General features: G+C 44.1%; 3 protein-coding genes and 1 non-coding gene across 5 annotated transcripts; all 4 read left to right on the forward strand.

Moving 5' to 3' along the window:
- Positions 1–224: 224 nt before the first annotated feature.
- fam98a (family with sequence similarity 98 member A) lies at positions 225–4,326 on the forward strand. Its single transcript, XM_047029267.1, is given in 9 exon segments — positions 225–504; positions 1,236–1,384; positions 1,496–1,630; positions 1,878–2,062; positions 2,162–2,242; positions 2,349–2,465; positions 2,618–2,785; positions 2,894–3,114; positions 3,116–4,326. Coding segments are annotated over 9 exon segments (1,536 nt in total). The 5' UTR covers positions 225–466; the 3' UTR covers positions 3,558–4,326.
- Positions 4,327–5,164: 838 nt separating this feature from the next.
- Positions 5,165–12,027, forward strand: si:ch211-195b21.5. 2 transcript variants are annotated; one of them, XM_047030002.1, is made up of 9 exons: positions 5,165–5,547; positions 5,773–5,900; positions 6,130–6,748; positions 6,936–7,635; positions 7,774–7,835; positions 7,985–8,078; positions 8,387–8,505; positions 11,088–11,309; positions 11,405–11,820. In XM_047030002.1, exons 1-9 carry the CDS (start codon positions 5,317–5,319, stop codon positions 11,474–11,476), a joined length of 2,247 nt encoding a protein of 748 aa, XP_046885958.1. In that variant the 5' UTR covers positions 5,165–5,316; the 3' UTR covers positions 11,477–11,820. The 2 variants fall into 2 exon arrangements, with proteins under 2 accessions (XP_046885958.1, XP_046885957.1); XM_047030001.1 differs by having other exon boundaries at positions 11,088–12,027.
- On the forward strand, positions 8,601–8,734 carry LOC124474321. The gene has a single exon (XR_006956809.1). It is a non-coding gene; the product is annotated as a small nucleolar RNA SNORA54 (small nucleolar RNA).
- A 482-nt stretch (positions 12,028–12,509) lies between the features above and the next one.
- nvl (nuclear VCP like) lies at positions 12,510–24,508 on the forward strand. Its single transcript, XM_047028810.1, has 24 exons — positions 12,510–12,595; positions 12,784–12,858; positions 12,945–13,015; positions 13,100–13,152; positions 13,232–13,322; positions 13,410–13,470; positions 13,586–13,840; positions 14,022–14,157; positions 14,281–14,357; positions 14,535–14,669; positions 15,302–15,403; positions 18,132–18,249; positions 18,418–18,562; positions 18,740–19,091; positions 19,310–19,531; positions 19,997–20,101; positions 21,913–21,975; positions 22,240–22,359; positions 22,513–22,612; positions 22,828–22,934; positions 23,092–23,168; positions 23,287–23,375; positions 23,589–23,686; positions 24,317–24,508. Exons 2-24 carry the CDS (start codon positions 12,802–12,804, stop codon positions 24,359–24,361), a joined length of 2,679 nt encoding a protein of 892 aa, XP_046884766.1. The 5' UTR covers positions 12,510–12,595; positions 12,784–12,801; the 3' UTR covers positions 24,362–24,508.
- Positions 24,509–24,545: the final 37 nt, after the last annotated feature.

Raw genomic sequence — 24,545 nt, forward strand, 5'->3', positions numbered from 1 at the left:
CCGCCTTTTTGGTAATGATATTGTCGTGTGTTGTAGAGTCAATAAACAATAAACCATGGACACGTGTGCCCAACCACACACCTGTATTTCCCCAGTTCTTATTTTTCAAGAATAAATTTGGTCATGGTTTAATAGCACCATCTAGTGGTATTTCTTACTCTCCACACATTTTTTTGACGAGAGAATAAGGATTTTTGAAGCCTTGTGGTTATGATTTACTTCTGATCATAAGATGATCGCTATGATTCATGCTATGATGATATGTTATGATTATATAATTGTAACCTAATAGCAAGTTTGTGCAGGCATTATTTTAACCGGCTCAGAGGCAGGAGGTTGGCTCAAGAGGACCCCCAGCATGCCAGCTGAGCAGTCCCAGTGAGCAGAATTGTTAGACCACTCAACGAGTTTAGGTCATTTTTGTGCTCCTGTGAATTCAATACGTGTTAGCTAGATAGCTACTGGAATGGAGAATGACATTCTGGACTCGCTTGAAGACCTGGGGTAGGTTCAAATGGACTATCTCTACATATTGTCCAAGCTAGCATGTAGCCGATAGCTAGGTGGCAGGCAGTTTATCCAACCGGTGTGCCGGGTACTAGTAAATCTTAACTAATGGTTAGCTAGTTAGCCAACACGTTATCTGATGACAATAATACTTTACACCTGAATTGATTGTGTGAAGCAGTGTATGTATTCATTTGTGTTAACTAGTTTTTATCAGCTTTCCTTGTAGAAATATCGACATCTGCAAGCATTTAAAGTAGTCTGCCACGTCATTGTTTAACTTATTAAACAAAATGTGGCCAGAAGGAAACAGTTCTCATTGAGTAGCTACACACTGGTAGTGATCAACCCTTGTGCTGCCTTCGGGTCATTGTGACCCACCGTCGTGGTGCAAAAGGTGGATCACAATGACCCGAAGGCAGCACAAGTGCTAAGATATCAGGCCCCACCTAATGCTCTCATTGGGTCCTACCCATATTAGGACTGGTTTCTATTTACTATAAATCTGCCCACTCCCAGTTATGTGGCATCTGCACTAACATGAAGTACTGATATGTTGAACTGAGTTGCAGCCAATTCAGACTACTACACTAGCCGGAGTCTTTAACTAGACATGCATGCAAACACACACACATAATACCACTTAAAACAACTCTGAACATGGTCAAACCAAGGTTAACTACTCTGAACATGGTCAAGTGAAGACTGTCATTTGTGTTTTTGGTCAGGTACCAAGGCCCTCTGTTAGAAGATGGGGCACTAGAGGCAGCAGCAAATGAGGGAGCTGCTTCACCAGAGTTCACCAAGTTGTGTGCCTGGATTGTGTCAGAACTGAAACTATACTGCCAACTGGAAGAGAATGTCCATGCCACCAATTGTGAGTTGCTGTCTTTCTGGTGGCGGGGGCACGGTTAAATGTGGTGACATTCGACCTTTTAATTAAACGAATGGCTTGGCAACACCAACTGACCACCTGTACCCACCACAGGTCCAAGTGAGGCTGAGGGCTTTCAGCTGGAAGTGAGTGGTCTGCTGTCTGAGCTGGCCTGTCCATACTCTGTCCTCTCCTCTGGAGACGTCACTCAGCGGCTTCTCAACAAGAGAAACTGCCTACTACTCATCAGTACGTCAAAAGCATCATCAATGTCATGTGACCTGTGTTGACAGTTGAAGAAACCTGTGTTGTAAAACACATTTTAGATGATTGGGTTCAAGTCTTCCCAAAATCTGAGACAGACTTGATAAAAAAAATAAAAGAATGCATGTCTGTAACATGACATCTTATTTACAGTCCTAGTAATAATAGTATGGTTCTCTCTATTTCTTTAAAGGTATTTTTGAGCCAACCTAGTTCTTCTTTTTACCCTTAGCCTTTCTTATCTCGGAGCTGGAGGCGTCGAGGATGATCCTGGTGAACAAGCCCCAAAAGGCCGCTGAGCAGGCTGGGGGAAGTGAGGTGTTTATGGAGCTGAAGGGCATCTGTTTGGCCTTGGGAATGTCCAAGCCCCCTGTCAATATCACCATGTTCCAGTTCTTCAGCGGCATTGAGAAGAAAGTGAGTTAGTCTGTCATGTAATATATGTACACAGTAAAATATCGTATTCAGTTTCAATAAGATATGAGATACAAGATCTCCTCTCTGCATCGTCTTCAGCTGAAGGAAGCCCTGGCCAAAGTGCCGCCAACTCATGTCGGTCGTCCCCTCATGAAGAAAGCACTTGGACCAGTTCACTGGGTAATGTCATTTAAACAAATGTCGAGGAAGTCTATTGTTAACCCTCTTAAATACATTTGTTTATCTGATAACACTACTAATTATACATGCATTGTCTTTTTTGCAGGAAAAAATCGAGGCCATCAACCAAGCCCTTGTGAATGAGTACGATGTCAGGAGAAAGATGTTGTTGAAGCGTCTCGATGTGACAGTTCAGTCCTTCGGGTGGTCTGATAAAGCCAAGGTACTTTGTTATTATTTCCAGGCACATTTTAACTACTATTTGATGCATTACCCAATGAACTAAGGGATTCGAATTGTTTAGCGTTAGCATAGCGATGTACATCTTTAGTAAGTAAATACGACGTCTTGATATTAATTTCCTTGTGTAAACAGACGCATGCTGAAAAGCTGGCCAAAGTTTACCCGCCTCTTCGTTCGACACTGTCTGCCAAGAGCAAAGTCACTGTGGCCCACCTCTTTGCTGCACGAGAAGACCTCTCCAACATCCTGCGCACGAGCAGTGGCAGGATAAGAGAGAAAACGGCGTGCGCCATCAACAAGGTGGTGTTAAGGCGTGCTTGAGCACTGCTTGGTTATGAACCCCCCTATCACTCACCCCCGTGAGCAACTGTTGAGTTTATTAATGGATGTTGTTCACGTTTGACCCAGATTCTGATGGGGCGCGTGCCAGACAGAGGCGGGCGACCCACCGAAATTGAGGCTCCACCTCCTGAGATGCCCACCTGGCAGAAGAGGCAGGACGGCCCCCAGGGAGGAGGACAGCAGTATGGAGGGGGTGGACGAGGGGGGGGCAGGGGGGGCTACGAACAGCATGGAGGTCGTGGAGGTCACGAGCGAGGAGGAGGCTATGACAGGGGTGGCAGAGGTGGAGGGGGGGGGCGGCCGAGGGGGTAAGGTGCAGGGCGGCTGGTCAGATGGAGGAGGCGGAGGTTACAACCAAGGTCATTACCAGGAGGGCGGAGGTCATCAAGGTGGTAGTGGAAGAGGAAGTTATGGGGGCGGGAACTACCAGGGAGGCTTCCAGGGTCCTGGTTACTCTGGAGGAGGACACCAGGGGGGAGGAGGGGGAGGTGTGGGTAGAGGTTTCCAGCATGACAACCATTACCAAGACGGAGGTCTGCATCAGGAGAGGGGAGGTCGAGGGGGTCGTGGAGGAAGGGGCAGAGGTGGGAGAGGAGGCCAGGGGGGTGGATGGGGGGTGAGAAGTGGTCAGAATTTTAACCAAGGAGGGCAATTTGAACAGTTCTTCCAACATGGTGGCCAGCAGTACAATCAGGCAGGCTTCAGCCAGGGCAGACACTACACTAGTTAAAACAAAGTGTAGGCCTTTACAGCAGAGTTCATTTAGAGTCCTTTCAGGTATGAAAGAGAAAATGCCTTATCTCAATGTGAATATGACAAAAAGCATGTTTTAACATTCTTTATTCCCCTGACGATGTATGAAAGTGTAGCTGCTGCATGCATGAAAAGTCCTACAACAAGCCTTTTTCTGGATTCCATCTTGAGGTATGTCACAGAGGACTGTTCAATGTAGTATTTTGCATAGCGAGTGTTTTTCGTTGTGTGTTCTGCTATTTGCGACATGATCGCCAACGGTTGTCTGCCGCAAATTCATTGTGGTGCCAACTTTAACTACTGTGTGGGCTCTGCTGTCCTGACTCTGTTGCGACACTATTCTAGCCTTATCGCTGAGATTTGAGAGAGGACACAGAAGGGTGTCCTAGAGGTTTTCAGTGTTTAAATACTTGTCTGATGTCTGATAAGAGGACTACACATGGGGTTCTTGCAGTCCATCCTATAGTTTTATTGAATTTGATTGATACTTGAAAAGAAACTAGCTTTATTTCTCCAGTATTTGTTTTAAACTATAGTTTACATAAGCTCAAAATAATAAGAAAAATATTGAGCATCAGAAACTTTTTTTTTCTCTCATTGGAAGTAGTTATTACTGGTATCTACTCTGTTATTTAAAAGATGCCACCTATGCTGCTTATGGACATAATTGTGTATATATTTGGATGTAAGACAGGTTGTTTGGAAGTATGAATGAGTGGAAGGTGAGCAATAAACTGTTGATTTCACACTGCCAGTTTCATCATTTTCTGTCATTTGTTACATATTGAACCAGTCTTCAACATACAGGCACTAATGTCATTGCAATGTATATTTTGCTCAAATAGTTTGTATTGAGTGAACATTTTCTCAAAGAAAAATGTTTTACAATTATTTTAAAGAAACAAGGGAGGATTTATCTATACTCCCCAGGCCTCTACTGGTCAAGAGACACCACAATATTTTGAGGCTGTGGTAAAACACCTCAAATATAGACATATATGTACTTACCAATATTTGGACAACTTCCTGAATCTATTTTACCCCCTTTTGAAGGAGAACAAGAGTATTCTCAACTTTACACATACATTCTTACTGTGTATTTTTTTATTGTTTTGAATCACTTCTACAGTTACTGGCTGATGATTTTTTAACTGTAACCTGTGGATTTTTCTTCTGTTTGTTTTTTTGCCATTAAAATAATAATGTAAAAAACATTCTTGTGGATTTTTATTTTTATAAGTAAAAAAAACAATTAAGATTGGACGAACTGGCTTATATTAAGTTGCTTAGTCAGCTGAATATGCAATTGTTCATGGTGTTGAAGCCTCCAATCGCCCTGTTACTTTAATTTTGGACAGCAGGAGTGAAAGGGAGAAGTAGAGGACGGTTTGAAGAATTAAACCACAACGTGTAGGCCTACACCGAGTCTAGTTTGTTTAGTTTTTTTTAATGGAAAACCGGGTTGACGGGGAGGATTTATATCTTCTGATCTCTGGTTCAACCTCCAGTGCCCTAGGAGGCGGTAATATACCAATAACGTTGCAGCCAACCTAAGTTAAACATCACAGAAGAAGAAGCCTGAGTAATCAACCGGAAGTGAATCTCGTTTTATTTTAGCTTCACCATGCCTAGACTGAAGTCCGTCACAACAATCCACAGTGTTTACGTAGAAAACTGAGAACATGTGTCTGTTCAACAACATTTATTAGGTGTCATGGACGTTTGAGGGCGAAGACATGTATCGTGGTTTTCCTAATCCAGGAGAATATGCCCGTGGCCCGGCTCCGTTTGTCCACCCACAACATGGACCGCCAATGATGGGCCCCCGCTATGGAGGGCCCTACGGCCCGCCACCGAATGCTCCACCACCCAGACATTTGCCCCCTGGACCATGTCGTTCCTTTTTACCTGCTGCATCAAACAACGAATACATTCATAGTAGATCCATGGGGGACCATTATATCAATGTACGTAGCTATGTCATTATTTGAAAGTTAACAATAGCTAGTACTACGTATATTAGCGAGCAAAAGCTATGTCGTTAAAACAATGTTAACATATGTGTTCCATGCAACAAACTAATGTAATGGATCCTTGCATTGCCGTTGTCTGCGTTTGAGTATATTTGCAGTTTGTGTGGCTAATATTGAAATGCTGGAGCATGTGCTGAATTTGTTGTTTGTCTTATTCAGACTCAACCACACTGTAGCAGTTTTTCCATTGATCGCAGCACAGTGATCACTATGGGCAATCAGCAGATCCTCCCTCCAGATATACAGCAGAACCCCAACCATCTAAAGGCCCATCAGAAAGATAAAAGGTAAGCAAGTAGAATATATGTCTGTCAAGAAGCCCCTGCATAAACACTGCTTGGAAAATCATAATTACCATCAACACATGAGGATCCCCACTTAATATCCCGATCAGAATATGCTTCACAATCAAAGGGAACTATTTTATTGACTGACAATTCTATTCTATTTGATTGGGGCAGGGGGAGGTTGGTACATTATTGTTGTAATCCAAAACATCTTTAACTTGTATTACAGCGACAAGGCAGGGGAAGACTTTCTCAGATGCCTTGAAGCCAACCAGCCACTCCCCGATTATCTGAAAGAGAACATTGCCTCCAGCCTGTCTGAACTGGGGATACCGCCAGGTACAATATTAGACAGAGGATATGAGAGGCAGAGGCTCAGAAGCAAAAGCCGCAGTCGAAGCCGGGCGCGGAGTAAGAGCCGGGCGCGGAGTAAGAGCCGGGCGCGGAGTAAGAGCCGGGCGCGGAGTAAGAGCCGGGCGCGGAGCAAGAGCCGGGCACGGAGCAAGAGTCGAGCTAAAAGCCGCTGCAGAAGCAAAAGTCGAGCGAGAAGCCGGAGTAAGAGTCACGGAAAAAGCAGAGGGAGAAGCAAGAGTAGAGCCCGCAGTAAGAGCAGGACCCGCAGTAAGAGCAGGACCCGGGGGAAGAGCAGGGCACGGAGCAGGAGCAGGGCCCGGAGCAGGAGTCACAGTCGTGGGAGGAATCAGGGCCGGATGAGTCCCAGTCAGGGTTTCAGTGGTCACACTTCGGCACTCAACACCGATCTGTTACAGGGGCTAAAACGAGTGATGAACTGTAAGGAATTGGAAGACCGCCTACCTGCCATCAAGAATGCCATCCTTACTATTCAGGTAATTTAAAAGGGTCATGTATTTTCTTGTTTCCTGGCCTCTGTTGTCAGGGCAGCAGATGTGTCACGAGTTTCCAGATCCAGCCCAACTACAATTCATGAAGGCAGTTGCTAGTAAAATCTGATTAGATTGTTTCACAAGAACAGTTGTATCTGGCCTGATAGTTGCAGTTTTTCTTTGCTCACAGGCAGGAAACATGGGCATGAACTCGAAGCCCAGTGGCTTCCAAGGGCAGCCTACCACAAGCCAGGACCAGTCCATACCATCAGTGAATGACAGTATGCTCCTCCCGCATGAGCGAGTGGGAAACGACTTTTCCTGGCTCCAGGGCACCAGTGAGGAAGAAACTAAAAAAGAAGAAGTGGATGTCGAGGATGAGGAGTCGTTTCTTTATGGGAACGGAAATGACAGTCAGAGACAACCATCCTCCTCACTTCAGTTCACTGAGCAGTCCCAGCCCATGGCACCGTCCACTACCTATCAAGGCCACGTAGAGACTTCACATGCAGGTCAAGCCTACTCCCTGAACCAGCCTCTCTTCAGAAACCTTGGAGAGCTCCTTGGGGACCTCAAGCCACGTGGTCAAGGGACCGCTTCCGCGCCCACGGTGAAGACTGAGCACACAGGTCAGCAGCCCAACTCCTCCCTCCCCCCAGATGTGAAAGAGGTCGAGAAGATAAAGAACATGATGAAGCACATTGGTCTGAACCTGGGGACGTCGGACATCAGCAAGATCATGTCCAAGCTGCAGGAGCAGAAGGAAGCCAAACTGCCATCGCCGGCGCTGCCCGTAGAAGCAGGAAAGCAGGAGGTCAAAATTACTATTCCTGCATTTGGGACTCCGGACGTACAACAAGCACTTGTGTCTTTGCAGTCTCTCATCAAAGGTGTGATGTCATGTTGACTCTTTGTGCAAATCTGTGAACTGAACTGTTTCTATTACTACACAGTAGTTGTTGCTTGGGAGTCTGGTGGATTTATCCAGTCTAGCATTTCAAATCCTGTCTTACTTTCTCCCTGTTAAGCAACCAAGGAGAAGCGGGCCAAATGTGATCAGCATTCTCAAAGGTCCACAGACAGGAAGCAGGTACATTTTCATTTGTAGTTTTCTAATAATTTATATTGCCTACACAACTTGAAGAGGGTTCAGGTTGATGTCTTTGCTTCAGTTTTGTGGGTTAAATATTTTTTTATTTTATTTTTTTGTGCCGTCATGTCATGGATTCCTCCCCTTAGGATGACAATGAGGGTAAAATGAGAACGAGAGAAGCCCTGAGGAGCAGAAAAGAAGCCCTGGTGAAGGAATTGGAAGGGTTGCTGAAGGATGATGGTACAGCAGTTGTTTCTACCTTTCGTTGTCTATGTTCTTATTATTATATGTATTACATTCATTCATTAGGAAACACTCTCATCCAAGCAACAAACAAAAACGATATTTAGTTAGTGTAGCAGATAAACAAGGACTGGAAATGCACAGCTCAGTTCTATGCGAGATGTACGTTTCTGCTTCTCTTTGGTCAGAAACCTTGTCACGCACACAACTGCTTCCATCATTGTCTTCCAGGGGGCTAACTCCTTAAATCTTCAATGCTAATGCCTGGAATGGCGGCTCTGGTGCTGGTTCTATGTGTTTTACAGGCTCAGAGTTTTTAATCCCAGTGATAGGGTTCTACTGCCAGAAGTGTGAGGAGTTCATAGGAGACTTGAACACTGCAGAAGCCCATGCAGCGAACCACCGTCGCAATAACTCCAGTGCGGTAAGTAGTGGCAGTTTCTCTTTTTCTTTCTTCCTTCCTTCCCCAACCCACCCCAATGTTTTAGTAAACAAACACATAAAGGAAATGTTCATTTCTTGCACTGTACGTAACCTGGTTCACCAGTCAGTATGAACCCTGGGTTCCATTCCAGTGCTACAGTAAGAACCAGGGAAGGCAGGGAAGTGGCACGTTTTGTGCCTTTGTCCTTGTTCGTTCTTTGGGAACATTGTCTCTGATTCTCATATTAAATTCCCTCAAATATACAGTCAACTCCAGGAGCTCTTTTTAGAGTGATCAGAGTGTTTAGGAACAACATTTGTATAACTAGGCCACAAGGTGAACCATGAAAAGTATTTTAGAAAATGATTCCAGCTCCACAGTCTGGCATCTACACAATCTTTAGCTCATAAAAAGGAATGTGCCAACCTACCAAAAAAAGGTTTCTCGCTGAAATTCCAGTCGATTGTCGATGCGTCTATGTTTTATGTAGAACTAGTTTCTTTAGAGTGTAATAGGATTTTGGTGGCACGGTTCGACATGGATGGTTATGGTTGGCAAATAGAGGATGGGACCTTGCACGTCACCTGGATGACCAGAAATTCGGCCCCTGACAGTGTTTTGCATGTGATACACTGCGGCTGCAAAAGTGCCTGTGAGACAGGCAGATGTTCCTGTTTTTCTGCAGGACTGTCTTGCACAGTCTTATGTCGTTGTTGTAACATTTAATTCATTCTTCCACAAATGAAAACAAACAAGGCCATAGCCATGGAGTCAACATTGGGGGGGACAAATTAATTTTTAAATTATAATTTCGGACAGCGTGCGTGGTTGCCTGTCGTAGAGTAGCACATTTATATTTTTATAACAATATATTGGGGGGGACATTTTGACCAGATTTGGGATGTGTCCCATCCAATATTTATTATGATTACAGCCTTGAAAACAACACTGATCAACCATAAAAACAATCAAACCCTATGAAAAATATGAAATATTATATATAAAACTGTACAAAACAGAATAAGGAAAAACAGATTAAGAACACTTAAGTCCTCACTGTGAGTGTCAGGAAAGTTATCTTCCAGTTCCTCAGTTTCTTTTGTGTTGGCACAATTACAACAACGACATAAGTCGAGGGGGACGACAACGTGTGTGTGATTGAAGGTGTGACCCATACTCTATGTTAAACGCTGTGATCCTTTAAAATGCATAGTAGCTAAGCTGGCATATGCCCTGCCCTAAATCAACTCCTGGTTCAGCCCTAAATACATGCATCCTTGGTACTCTGAACCATCTGAAAGGATTGGTCCAAAACTAAGCAGGCAACAGTAGGACATTTTGAGTATCACATAAACTTGTCTCTCCTGCAAAGGACTGGATCTAGATTTGGGATTGAGCAAGACTGAGCGTTTCATGCCAAAACTGATTCCAGCACATGTTCTCCTTTGCTGCACAGGACAGGCTTAGAATGTTTGCCTTTGAGGTGTGTTGGTTGTCATAGTTTCCTACAGTTTGAGTATGGAGAAGGAGCCTCCATTCTGTTTTCACTGTGGTTTTTAACCTGCCTTTGTTAGTGCCAAATGCAGCAATACGTTATGTTACTGTGAAGAGTTTAATAAATTGTACTTAGGGGTGTAACGGGGTTAGACCTAGCTGTAAAAGCAGCCTGGTGGGATAGTTACTTGTATGTGAGCAGGCCTGTACAATAGCAAAGGGTTTACAATAAAGGTGATGGAGAAGGTGTGTAGAACACACCTTATTCTTTAGAATATTATTACTACAGATTTCTACCGGTATAAGTGAGTCAAAGACGGTCTTAATCTGTTAATATTTCATCTGGCTGGAAGGTAAGTCCCTTTTGAGATGGCGCTAAGCATAGCCTACACTTAAACGAACGACATAAGACTGTGCAAGACAGTCCTGCAGAAAAACAGGAACATCTGCCTGTCTCACAGGCACTTTTGCAGCCGCAGTGTATCACATGCAAAACACTGTCAGGGGCTGAAGTTCTGGTCATCCAGGTGACGTGCAAGGTCCCATCCTCTATTTGCCAACCATATCCATCCATGTTGACAAAAAGCAGCTACCTTATTGGTGTATACCGATCACATGTCGACCGTGCCACCAAAATCCTATTACGCTCTGAAGAAACTAGTTCTACATAAAACATAAACGCATCGACAATCGACTGAAATTTCAGCGGCAAACCTTTTTTGGGTAGGTTAGCACGACTCGTTCTTTTTTATGAGCTAAACATTGTGTAGATGCCAGACTGTGGAGCGGGATGAAACGATAACAGGGTTCACCTTACAGCCTAAACCTTTTTTTCTTTCTTTTTCTTTTTTTTTTTCTATTTTAACTGTATAATGAATGTATCAGTATTCCTCAGTTGAATTCATTTGTATTCTTCTCTCTCTTCATTTGCAAACATAAGAGAATAGTGCTTAAAAATAAAAAGCCTAGTCGATCCATTGCCAAATACCTACTTACTTAATACATATGATTTCTAATATATGATTAGATTGTAGCAATGTATACCAATTGTGGTCCTGTTTTTCATTTCTCCTTATTGTCTTCATCAGAAACATGCAGACAGAGAGGACACAGAACCCCACCACCATCAAAGCAAACACTCCCACCTGCAGGAGAGGAGAGACCAGAGGGATCACAGGGATCAGAGAGATCCCAGACATCTGGACCTCAAGCGCAAACTGGACGATGACTCCAGGGGGCACAAGAGCGACCGTGAGAAGGTCTACGTGAAGGAGGAGAAACCTGCGCCCCCCAGGTTGTCGATGACAACGGTAAGAGGGCACACTCCTCCGGGCTTGCTGAAGAGCAGAGGGAGGGATGATGAGGCCAGAATGGACAAAGGCTCTGCTTTTTTTTCACCTGCTAGCGGAAAACATGGCACAATCAAGGAGGAGGAGGACGACGGGAGGGGCAAACTCTCCAAGGAAGATGGCGGTAAAAAAGACAGTGATACTAACAGCTGCAGCAGTAGCGAAAGTGACAGAGGCAAGTCCCCCAAAGGACAAAAGAAGAAGAAAGAGAAGAAGAAGAAGAAAGAGAAGAAGAAGAAGAAGAAGGAAAAGAAGAAGAAGAAAGAGAAGGAGGACAAGTCCTAGTTACTGTACTGCCTACAGCTGTTGGTCTCTCTCTATTGGGCCTCTAGTCCAATGTTTAGCTCTGTTGCAGTTTTTTTTTCCATGGACTATTGAGATTTAGCAAAAAAACATCCATAAACATACAGTTTTCTCTTCCTGTTGTTTTTGTTGACAGACATTATACTGTGGTGCTTGTCACCCAAATGTTCATTCAGATCTGCTTATCAATGTGAGTTGTCAATGTGAGATCATGTCTCACCCAAGGATCCTGACAGACCTCTTCTGCCTCTTATTGAATTTAAACAACCCTCACCTTTTGGGCCATTATGTTTAATGTTAATTGTGTTTACAATTGTTTTTGGTTTAGTGCTGCAAATAAGTATTTTTGCAATAAAAGTATTCAACGCAAAGCTGTTCATGCTTAATACTAGAGGTGGAACGATACACTCAGCTCACGATTCGATACATATCACGATACTGGGTTCACAATACAATACGTAAAACAGTTAAACATTTTAAATGAAACTGAAATTAAATTAACAGATTTTTTCAAAAAACATTTAAATAACATTCTTTGTTGTACATACAACTTAGTTAACACAGTTCAAGCGATTTCTGTAAATGCAGAGAAATGCACGTGTTATGTAGGTGCAGAGTAGGTTGTGTGCTGGTAGCTCAACCAAAAGGATAACATAACATTGTAAAAATATTGCCATAAATCTACGATACATATTGTAATATTTTTGCATTGCGATATATTGTGCCACGATATATTCTTACACTCCAACATACATTATGGAATGATGGTAGCCACTGTACATTACTGTTTAGTGCTGCACTCCCACCAGTAGGTGGCAGTAATGCGTGTTTTGTGGAACACAATTGCCCAGTGAAGGAGCAGTTTCACGTGGAGCAGGAAGCATCTGTTAGCCGCAGCAGCTAAACACAAAGTGACCAATACTTATGTGGAAAGACGATTACAGGTAAGCGAAGTCATTATAAACACAGTTTGTGGAATCATAAGCGCAACGCCAATTCAGTTGTCTTAAAAGTTAGCTTAGTAGGACTCTTGCTTGCTAGTTAGCATTGCAATATTATTCTCAGCCGGTACTGTGTTTGACAGAAGTAGACTACGCGTTGGATCTATCATGAACTACTTTATTTGAACTAGGTGCCGATTATTGGAAGCATGAAGAATAGAGCTGGTGGCGGTGTAGACAATCGACTCAAGCAGAGAGTTGAACAGGTTTGAAAGAACTCAGCTTACAGATTTTATAGTTGGAAATGGTGCAAGGTTGAAAATGTTCGTTTGCTTGTTCGTTTCCTTTACAGTACCTTAGTACTCAGGACGGCGAGTATGTGGACATCACTAAAGTGGCACTTGAACTGCAAAGACTTCACAGGTGAGTTGGCTACAGTATCCTGTCACTTACCCCTAGCCCTTTTACCGGGGATTTGCACTCCTCTTACAGTTGTATTCTTCTCAGAATGGACTATGGCCGGCGGAACAAGATTGCATTCAGGATCCAAGTGGAAAAAGGTGAGTGCATTACTATAGCCACCGTTATCTCCTAGTCAAGTTTTGTTTCTGTCCACTGAATTCAGCATGTTCCTTCCAGTCCATGCAGTTATATGTAATGAGTCTGGATTGACGGATCTGGAGAACAAGCACTTGGCTAAGAGAGCCCGACACAGCCGAAAAGATGCGGGGTAATAAACACACAATATTTAGTATTTTTTTATTTCAAACAATGCAGAATGGTTTAGTAATATTCTATTCTTTTTTTTTTTTTACAGGGACGGCAGCAGTGTCTCTGATGACAGCTCAGACAGTGACGAGGATATTCCTGAAAACCTGGTGCTTAATTCAGTTATTATTAGTTAGACGTACTGTATTTTAGGTGACGTATTGATCCATCCTAATATTACGTTTGTTTTGGAATCCCGCATGCCGTTTGTTTCCTCTTCCTCAGCCCACCAACCAGATGAACAATTCCCTCATGTCCCTCTATCGGAAGGGGATTCCCGAGAATGCATCATCTCCGCGGGGTGAATCGTCTGCAGCAGACAGCCCTGGGGATACGCCCCGGGCCACGCCCCACATCGCTGGTACCCTGGTGTCTGCAGGGGGTTGGTTTATAGACAAGGGGCACGGGCCAGAGCGAGACAACATCCTGATTGACCTGTGTGAGGACGAGGGGGAGGGACTAGCAGTTGCTGATGGACACGTAAGTCATTGTTGGGGTGATACTTGTGTTGCAAGATGCATTGGTTTCATTTGCTGACATTGCACAAGGTATTATAGGTGGCGACCTGATTGGGAACGCTTTAGATATGTGTTAGAGAAACACTTTGCAGTACTGTTTGCTATTGACTGGTCAACGCTACGGTCCATGTATCTCACAACAGAAAGATACCGATGTGTCGATGTTGGAACCTGAGAAGACGCCAAAGAAAAAAGGACTTACAAAGTCCAGACGGCGGAAAGCGGCGGAATCCAAAGGAAAGGATGGCGATATCGAAGCCAGTATAATGAGCAAGAAAGGTAGTCCTTGACCCCAAAAAGACTAACCCTGACCTCATCCACAACAAAGACAGAAGATCCACCACATCAGAATTTAGTGACAGTATTGTCAATGTAGCTTCAACACATTTGTCTTGTCTCCAGCCAAGACGAAAGGCCCTGAACTGCAAGCCTCAACAGTTACGTTTGAAGACGTCGGAGGGAATGACGCAACATTGACGGTAAATAACGAGCAGATCTTGCTCCAACTGTTCTGGATTGACCAATGTCTATATTCCCATACGTTCAACCCACCAACCACATGGCACGACACACAGGTTCAAGCCAACTGTCAACATGCGTGGCAGCCTATCCAGCAGCGTCTCACGTGGTTCCCTGGTGTGTGTTGAACCCTGCAGGAGGTGTGTAAGCTGCTCATCCACATGAGGCACCCAGAGGTGTACCAGAAGCTTGGTGTGGTCCCTCCACGGGGCTTCCTCCTCCACGGCCCCCCCGGCTGTGGCAAGACTCTGCTGGCCCAGGCTGTGGCTGGGGTGAGTGGGCCATGTCGTCCCTTCGGGTGTGTTTTCCAACATGATGTGATCGGAACATTGATCTGAGGCGACTGCATTGTGCCACTTACAGACCACGCCCAGTTTTCCAAGTCTTGCCGGAGCCATGCCACGGCCAAGCAATATTAATGGGAAAAAAGTTATTGTAGATGCCTTTTCACTGTTTTATTTTTCAGTTATTTTTGTTTATCATATTAGTTTAGTTTGATTGTTTTTGGCCACTAGGGGCGCACCTCATTTGACGGTGTTTAGGTAAGGCCATGCAGCTGGCTTGGAGGAGATGCTTGTTTTATTTTTTAACAGAGCAAGAAAAAAACTGAGCACTTAGTCACACAGATTTTAGGTATGTTTTTGTTTGTCGGATCAATGGACTGAATCTACCAAATATGCTGAATCTGTTTGGTAACAAACAAACATGAGTAACAACAAACAGTTTGTTACCCAGGGTGAGTGACTGGTACCCTTCTGCCATCTCACCCGTCATTGAACCGTAACCTAGAGTGAGAAGCACAGGTGTTTACATGTGAACACCTTAACCCACACAAAGCTGAAACCTTCATTGGAGCAATAGAGTTGTCAGTAACTCACATCAGTGCCCTTCTCTGTTCCACCAGGAGATGGACTTGCCCATGCTGAAGGTGTCTGCTCCAGAACTGGTGTCAGGAGTCTCTGGGGAGTCTGAGCAGAAGCTCAGGGAACTGTTTGAGCAGGCTGTGGTAAACCCCACCTCAATCTCTCAGCATCCTGTAGTATAAATGTTTTCCTTTTAGGCGGCTGCATATGTGAAAAAACTAACATCTAACCCCAATTTCTTTTTTGCAAACGGTTTGTCAAAGTTTTTTTTGTAGTATTAGGTGTCCTTAATAACATACTAAAAGTTTACCAAAGTTTGACCACTAGAAAGGTGTAATTGTCAAGATGGCGTCCAAGATGGGCAGGAAGCCCTTAACCCTTATGATATCTTCGGGTCATTCTGACCCATCAGTCATTGTGACCCACCGTCGTATTGCGACAACTTTACCACATACAAAGACAAAGTGAAGCATTTTCTTTTAACCGTTGGGCTATCTCAGACCCCCACATTGCGAAGGTTAAAAGAACATTTGTATTTGTTTTTGTATTGGGTAAAATCGGGTAAACACAACGATGGTTCGTTATGAACCTTTGGGTCATGTGACCAGCACAAGGGTTAAACTCCTTTATTATTTGACCTAGCCAAGTAATCTTGTTGTCTACCCCCATGTTTTCCGGGTCTATGAATCCATTGGACTTGTCTAAATTGCACTGACATGATTACATACTTATAGAATACATGATTTTGTGAGATTACTGCAAGGTTTTATCTTTGTTTGGGGTGAACCAGAGATGTAAAGATGTAGCCTGTCATGTAACTCCTACTCAGTACGTGTTTTTGGACACCAACCCCTTTTTTTGTTACTAAAACACAGACTTGACATTCAATGTAAAAGTTCATTCTGAATTAGCCCAAACAGAGACCTTTGTGTGTGAACCCTCTAAAATGGTCACTCATTTCAAATTGAACAAGGTAATACATATGTAATGCATCCTAGCTGTTTTTTAGTATATAAGTCATATACTAAACCCAACAAAACTAAATTCACAATTTTCAGCAATTCAGAAGATGGTGGAAGAGAATACTGACATTTGATATTGTTTGCCTCATTGAAATGTTGTTGGCAGCACAGTGTATACCATTTTGCTCTAACAAAATTCATCCTCGACTACTTAAACCACCCACCCCTCCTCCCTGAACAGTTCTTTTCCCCGCAGTCTTGCAACAGGAGGGGCTTCACCATCAAAGTTGCCCAAGACCGAACCATTGATCCTGCCTTGCAGTTCCCACGGTTCCTGATCATGTAGAAAACTGAACAGTTTTCACTGGAAGATGTAATGAGCTATGAGCTCATTTCCCGCAGCCCTCTTCAAAGGCAAGGAAATGTTCTGTAAAGTCAACAAGCCCCAACTAGCGCAGGCAGTCACTGAGTTCTCATGCAAGAAATCAAAACTGTCCTGGATTCCATCCCTCCAACTGAGCCTTATGTCCTTGACGATGGCTCCCTGGTTCACCGCATGGAAAAGGGTGACAGTCATATGCAGACTTTACCATACGCCATTATGGTAAAGCAACAGTTGTTTTTGAAGATATAGCGAAGGTCCTTCCATCCAAGACATTACGCATCGGAGACGTGGTGAAAACATTCACCCCATGATCGTTAACTTCAATGCAGACACTGAGTTTGTGGGAAGAAAGGATAATTTTCTTTCCAGATCTTGCAACAAACAAGGATTTATCAATCTTATGACCGAGGAGCTGGAGAAGAAGGGCTGCACTGTTATCAATGCATCAGGTGATCAGCTGACGTGGACATTGTCAAAGCTGCAGTCAAGGCCTCAGAACATCAGCCCACAACCTTGATAGGGGAGGATCCCGACTTATTCTTCTCCTCTACTAACTCTACAAAGCTACTAAAGTGTACAACATCAGTGAGATGAAATAAGTCCTTGGTAGTGACTTGTGTTCCCAGTTGCTGTTTATTCATGCCTTCAATGGATGTGATACAACTTCACACATTTCTGTGTGGGCAAACAGACAGCATTCCAGAAACTTATGAATGGTGAATCAACCATCCAGTCCCGTGCGTGTGTCTGCTCACACATCAAGCAAGGAATGTCATAGAGGACCATGGGACCAATGTAATGGCAGTGTTGTTTGGTGGAAAGAGTACCGTTGCGCTACAACCTTTTTGGCAAGAAAATCGTTAACACCAAATCATTTGTTACCCCAGAAGGTCTGCCTGCAACTGAGTCCTCAACCAAATACCACTGCCAAAGAGTTTACTTCTAGATCATGGTGTGGATTGCAAAGGTGGCAGCCCTGTTTTGACAAATTTTACAGTACCACACAGTTCTAATGAATTTATTCTTTATTGGAATCAAAAGAATGGTTATGACCCACAGAAACCACCAACACTAAGCAAAACGATATGAGGAAGGAGAAATATGCAATTACTTAAGGGAAATGTTAAATTCTTTTGCATAAATAGCCTTGTAACCAATTGCTTTAATATATCATTGTACTTGTAATCACTTATCTATCATGCAAATATGCTCTTTTCTTGGAGTCAAACTTTGGATAACTTTTAGTATGTTTTGTGCTATATCTGTGTTGTATCTGTTACTACCGTAAACCACTGAGAAACCTCTCGTTCAAATTTTTTGGCTTGGCTTCTTTTAGCTGACTGTGTTGTCAGACGATGTACATTAACACCCAAACAAAGTAAAACATTGTAAATGTGCTTGAATAAGTTAGAGGCCATTTGCAAGTCAAAATAGTATTCCTATTTTCAAACAGACTGCAGTCCTGTTGGATTGTCGTGTTAGATTAGACCTAACCTGTCCTGTACCATTACCCCGTCCCTGCAGACCAACTCCCCATGCATCATGTTCATTGATGAGATTGACGCCATCACCCCCAAGAGAGAGGTGGCCTCTAAGGACATGGAGAGGAGGATAGTCGCCCAATTACTCACCTGCATGGACGGTACGAGGTGTACTCATTGCTGCACAGCCACAGTTGGCTGGTTGACAATCATTTTTGGATCAATTACAAATTAAATTTAAGTTTATTCTTTCAAGCCAGGACAATGTACCTGTTGCCCTCTGTGGTTTCCATTCCTATGGTACTTAACTTCTGTCTGTTTCCCTGCAGACCTGAACGCTCTGGCCGTCACTACCCAGGTGTTGGTCATCGGTGCCACCAACAGGCCAGACTCCCTGGACCCTGCGCTACGGCGGGCCGGACGCTTCGACCGGGAGATCTGCCTCGGCATACCTGATGAAGAAGCTCGTCTGAGGTGGGTCCCCTAGCTCCACAGCCCGAATCGCTAATGAGGCCCTGCTGTTGTCAGTAGGGGGAATACATCGAGGGGTTTGGGGTTAGTTACACTCTTGAGTACGTTTCACCTCATTTTAAAACGTTAAAACGGCTCTGTTATTTGAACTTTGGTTGCTTGTGTCTGCTCTGCCTTCAGGATTTTAAAAACACTGTGCCGGAAGCTGAAACTTCCCGAAGACTTCGGCTTTCGACAGCTGGCGAGGCTCACCCCGGGGTACGTGGGCGCCGACCTCATGGCGCTGTGTCGCGAGGCTGCCATGAGCGCCGTCAACAGAGTCCTCCTTGAGACGCAACAGCAGACACAGAGCCCGGGGCTGGTGTCCATGGAGGAGGAGGAGGCTGGAGGGCCCCAGGAGGAAAAGACTCTGGCTCCAGCTCCAGGTCTCCAGGAGGCTGCCGCTCATATGGAAGAGAGCTGCCCAGCACTGACCATTCCAGACGTTCTTTCCCCAGCAGACGCCTCGCTGGCTAAAGAGGAACCTGCAGAGGTGAGGGGAAGAAGCTTCAGCTGTTTCCATTGCCAAGCAGCCCAGGTTTTGTTACAGGGAGAAGTGTTGTCAAGGAGCTAAAATTATGTAATCATTTTTTACTTGTATATCTCATATCTTTAACACAAATGTTTCTCTATTTGTATCTTCCACAAATTGTATTATTCCTATTTCCGAGTCACTATTTCAAACGGCTCATCGAATGCTTCCTTCACCAGCAGGGGGAGCTGTCTCGTCTGCTGTCTCTCCTGAAGAGCAGCGAGTCCCTCTCGGAAGAGCAGCTCTCCGGCCTCTGCATCCTCATGGCCGACTTCGAGTCGTCCTTGGCCAGCGTGCAGCCGTCCGCCAAGCGCGAGGGCTTCGCCACTGTGCCCGACGTCACGTGGGCGGACGTGGGCGCCCTGCAGGACATCAGGGAGGAGCTGACCATGGCCATCCTGGTAGGCCACGCCCCTCCCCGCCCCCGGGGGAAAATCATGTTGAGTTAGACAGAGGAAGCAGGACTTGGACAGGTTAGGTTAGGGTCTTTAGTTTGTTTTGAATTCTCCTGAGGACGTCCTGTTGTATTTTTGATAATGGAAGCGAGTCAGCAACAACTGTGCCGTGGTTCTTTCCTAAATATGTATAGGTCTCAAGGGAAGGGGTTGATTTAATTGATGACGATGATGAGTCTTACCAACTGGCATGATAGAATCCGTTATCTTTCTGGTTCATGCTAGGTTCATGCCGTCTTCTCACGTTCAATAGACTGAGTCAGTATTGATGTATACAGAGCCATTCATGTAAATCCGTTCGGCTAGCCTTCAACAGGTTCAGGTTCGGTATCGGTCACGATAGTGTGAATTTGTTTGACTTCAGTATGAATGGTGGTATTGTGCAGTATTGATGTGTGTGTGTGTCCTCAGGCTCCAGTGCGGTCACCGGAGCAGTTCAAGGCCCTGGGCCTCAGCGCCCCTGCAGGGGTGTTGCTGGCTGGTCCACCAGGATGTGGCAAGACTCTGCTGGCAAAGGTACAACTGTCCTCCATTCTTATTTCAATTGTCAGTATTTCTTCACCACTGCAAAATGCTATTTCTTGAAATAAAAGTATTTCAAGTTATGAAATATATATACAGTGCCCTCCAAAAGTATTGGAACAGTGAGGCGAATTCCTTTATTTTTGCTGTAGACTGAAAACATTTGGGCTTGACATCAAATAATGAACGTGAGACCAGAGATCAACGTTTCAGCTTTTATTTCCAGGTATTTACATCAGGATCTGATGCACAACTAAGAAAATATCAAATTTTGTTTGAATCCACCCATTTGTCATGTGAGCAAAAGTATTGGAACAGATATACTTAAAACATATTTAAGTGAATAAGACTTAATATTTAGTTGCAAATCCTTTGCTTTCTATAACTGCAGCAAGTCTGTGACCCATTGACGTCACCAAACTTTTGCATTCTTCCTTTTTGATGCTTTCCCAGGCTTTCACTGCAGCCTCTTTCAGTTGTTGTTTGTTTTGTGGGGTTCCTCCCTTCAGTCTCCTCTTAAGCAGGTAAAATGCATGCTCTATAGGGTTTAAGTCTGGAGATTGACTTGGCCAGTCTAATACCTTCCATTTCTTGCCCCTGATGAACTCCTTTGTTGTTTTGGCAGTGTGTTTTGGGTCGTTATCTTGCTGCATGATGAAGGCAGCAGATCAGTTTGGTTGCATCTTTCCTTAAATTGGCAGACAAAATGTTTCTGTAGACTTCCGAGTTCATTTTGCTGCTGCCATCATGTGTTACATCCTCAATGAAGATTAATGAGCCCGTCCTAGAAGAAGCCATGCAAGCCCAAGCCATGACATTACCTCCACCGTGTTTCACAGATGAGCTTGTGTGTTTGGGATCATGAGCAGTTCCTTTCTTTCTCCAAACTTTAGCCTTTCCATCACTTTGGTAAAAGTTAATCTTTGTCTCATCAGTCCATAAAACTTTGTCCCAGAATTTTTGAGGTTCATCTCTGTACTTTTTGGCAAATTCCAGCCTGGCCTTCCTATTCTTCTTGCTAATGAGTGGTTTGCATCTTCTGGTGTAGCCCTTGTACTTTTGTTCATGAAGTCTTCTGCGAACAGTAGATAGTGATACCTTCACTCCTGCCATCTGGAGGTTGTTGCTGATCTCACTAACAGTTGTTTTAGGGTCTTTCTTTACAGCTATCACAATGTTTCTGTCATCAACTGCTGATGTTTTCCTTGGTCTACCTGTTTGACGTCTGTTACTTAGTACACCAGTAGTTTTCTTCTTCTTCAGGACATTCCAAATGGTTGTACTGGCTATGGCCAATGTTTCTGCAATGGCTCTGATTGATTTTCCATCTTCTCTAAGACTCACAATTGCTTGTTTTTCACCCAAAGACAGCGCTCCGGTTTTCATGTTGTTTTCACCTCTGAATACAGTCTGCATAGACAAAACCTATCTTACCCAATCTGAACCTGAGTGTAGACATTCAGTGGTATTTATTGATTGAATAATGTATGTAATAGGACACACCTGGGCAACAAAACACACCTGTCAGTCATATGTTCCAATACTTTTGCTCACGTGACAAATGGGTGGGTTTGAACAAAAAGGTGATATTTTCTAATTTGTGCATCAGATCCTGATGTAAATACCTGGAAATAAAAGCTGAAACGTTGATCTCTGGTTTCACATTCATCGTTTGATGTCAAGCCCAAATGTTTTCAGTCTACAGCAAAAATAAAGGAATTGGCCTCACTGTTCCAATACTTTTGGAGGGCACTGTATATTATTGTGTTTAGTATTTCACATGTTGTTTTTGTGCCTCCTCACAGGCAGTGGCCAATGAGTCAGGACTCAACTTTATCTCAGTCAAGGGGCCTGAGTTGCTCAACATGGTGAGTCACCTTGCAGTCTGTCTCAGACTGTCTGTCTCAGACCTAATGTTTCAGATAATCCCGTAAGTCTGTAATGCTTATTTCTTAATTATTTTAGGTCTCAGCTTGTTGCCTATGGCACTTGGGAAACTTAAATTGGTTCCTTTTCAGAAATGGGTGTCTAATAATTGCAGGAACCCTTAGTTTTTCTTTCTTTCAGCATTATAGTTTCTCACCCACGTAGTAACATTGACATGGTTTGAACCTATTCCCCCCCACCCCCAGTATGTTGGAGAGAGCGAGAGGGCCGTGCGACAGGTATTCCAGCGAGGACAAAACTCCGCCCCTTGCGTCATCTTTTTCGATGAGATCGACGCTCTGTGCCCGCGCCGCTCTGGCCACGAGGTGAGCGAGGAGGCCGTTTTCGTCCATCCGTTTTAGGCCGTTAACAAGGTAGCAGCTGGTGACAGTCCCTGGGCTTCCGGCACACAGGAAACAACTTGTTTGCATTAATCGACTCATGGTGATGTTAACATAATGGTCCATGCGTGTCCTCAGTCTGGCGCCAGTGTGCGTGTTGTCAACCAGCTGCTGACAGAGATGGATGGGCTTGAAACGAGGCGCCAGGTTTTTATCATGGCTGCCACCAACAGGCCAGGTGGGCAAGATAATGGGTCACACCTATAGATATCCACATAATGCACATAGTAATATTATTAACTCATTTGCAAGTCTGTACTCTTAAATGCCTTACTGCCTATTTACATACTTTCTTACATTTGACCCGTAACATTTTTTCCACTTAGCTAGTCAGTCATTCCTGCTCAAATTAAGTCTTTGTAAATAAGTAACCATGGTCGATTCTTTCTGCAGACATCATTGACCCGGCTGTCCTGAGACCGGGCCGCCTGGACAAGACCTTGTACGTGGGGCTGCCCCCTCCAGCGGACCGCTACGCCATCCTGCTCACCATCACCAAGGTAACGGCACCACACAAACATCGCTGATACCATCGATTGCTGTTCTTTAAAATAATTTATGCGGTTTGGGGAAAATAGAGATGGTGGTATTGTAATGTAGGAAAGGGTCATCGGTGAATGACTTTATTCATAACAATGCAATGTGTGTCTGTGGTAGGGTGGCACCAGGCCCCATCTGGAGCAGAACCTGAGTCTGGAGGAGATTGCCCACGACGAGCGCTGTGACTGTTTCACGTGAGGGCCTTTGATACTGTATTGAGGCACCGTTTTCTTTTTGGACTGTGTTAATTGAATTGCGTATATCTCAACCGGATGTTTCCAATATAAAGACTGCTTCTATTGTTCTCTGCAGGGGGGCAGACCTGTCGGCTTTGGTTCGAGAAGCATCTGTCAACGCCCTGAGAGCCCATCTACTGACCCACCCCTCTCCTGCCTTTTCAGGTAGAACTTTGTGTGTGTGTATAACAAATAGAGAGTCGGGAGAAAAACTTTTTCTTTCAGTGTGTTTTGTTTGATTGGCTTAATGTTTTTTCAAACTGTTTCCTTGCAAGTCAATAGCAGGACTGTTTTCCATTATAGACCATGATGAGGTCAGCAGTCCATTTCCTTGATGCATACGTTGTGTTTTTATACCCGGGATCTGTTTGTACTCAGGTCACACGTTCTCAAAAGGCTCAGTAGCGGACATCAGGGTCACCAAGGAGAACTTTGAGGATGCCTTCAAAAAAGTGCGTCCGTCGGTTTCTAAAAAAGTAAGTAAACATTTTCTAAACCCCTGCAAGGTTTTATGACGTGTGGCTGTGCAGAAAACGGTTAGACGTGTAGGTCAAATGTTCTTTTCAAAGGTTCAAGTAATAGGATCCCTCTGTACTCAAAATAAATATACCCTGAGGTTGTTGTCCATGTTATATGCAAAGGATGCATGTAAAACCAAACAAATGCACGGAACACAAAGAGAGTTCCACAGCATGGCCCATATATTGAGATCTAGTTCGATGGGTGTGGTCAAGGTATTATGTGGAGATAAAGATCCACATTCCAGCTCAAGTTTCAGACGAACACTGTTTATGAACCTGTCGGTTATGTTTTTGCTGTTTCAACCCCAGGTCTTTATTAAGTCAGTCCTTAATGTTAGTTCTTCATCAAACGTGTCAAAAAAAGGATTCAAAGCTATGCAGTGCTCCAACCCTCTCCCACATGTCCCTACCCAGTTAGATTTTTTCTTTTAAATGATCTGACTTTTTATTTGGAACTAGTCTAACCTGTCCTGATCAGTTAAACATTGAGTATCAGGAAAGCGGAAGGTTGGGACTCCCCCCGCACACTGTAGCCTGCAGGTGTCCCTGCAGGCGATGGAGGATAACATCTTCTCTTCCCAACAGGACCAGCGTATGTATGAGCTGCTGCGGGAGTCTCTGACACGGTAGTGGCAGAGATGTGAGGATGACGGGGCCTCACTGTGATGTTCTAACATTCACTTTTTGTTAAAATGTTTTTTTTTAGGTCTAATCACACTTTATGTACATGTTTATTCTGTTTAACGAATGCAGAAGTAAATCTTAGGAATGCCGTTGTTTCCGTTTGTTTATTATGTTATACTGGATGTCTCTT

The sequence above is a fragment of the Hypomesus transpacificus genome, chromosome 11, assembly GCF_021917145.1.
Source record: "Hypomesus transpacificus isolate Combined female chromosome 11, fHypTra1, whole genome shotgun sequence".
Taxonomy (NCBI): domain Eukaryota; kingdom Metazoa; phylum Chordata; class Actinopteri; order Osmeriformes; family Osmeridae; genus Hypomesus; species Hypomesus transpacificus.

What these genes read in the sequence shown, in the direction of transcription:
- nvl (XM_047028810.1), top strand. Translation starts at nt 12,802, where the DNA reads ATGAAGAATAGAGCTGGTGGCGGTGTAGACAATCGACTCAAGCAGAGA. An exon ending in AGGATATTCCTGAAAACCTG is followed by an intron (nt 13,471 to 13,585) that starts GTGCTTAATTCA and finishes CCTCTTCCTCAG; the next exon opens with CCCACCAACCAGATGAACAA. An exon ending in AACTGTTTGAGCAGGCTGTG is followed by an intron (nt 15,404 to 18,131) that starts GTAAACCCCACC and finishes CCGTCCCTGCAG; the next exon opens with ACCAACTCCCCATGCATCAT.
- si:ch211-195b21.5 (XM_047030001.1), top strand. Translation starts at nt 5,317, where the DNA reads ATGTATCGTGGTTTTCCTAATCCAGGAGAATATGCCCGTGGCCCGGCT. An exon ending in AGGGTTGCTGAAGGATGATG is followed by an intron (nt 8,079 to 8,386) that starts GTACAGCAGTTG and finishes TGTGTTTTACAG; the next exon opens with GCTCAGAGTTTTTAATCCCA. An exon ending in GTCGCAATAACTCCAGTGCG is followed by an intron (nt 8,506 to 11,087) that starts GTAAGTAGTGGC and finishes TGTCTTCATCAG; the next exon opens with AAACATGCAGACAGAGAGGA.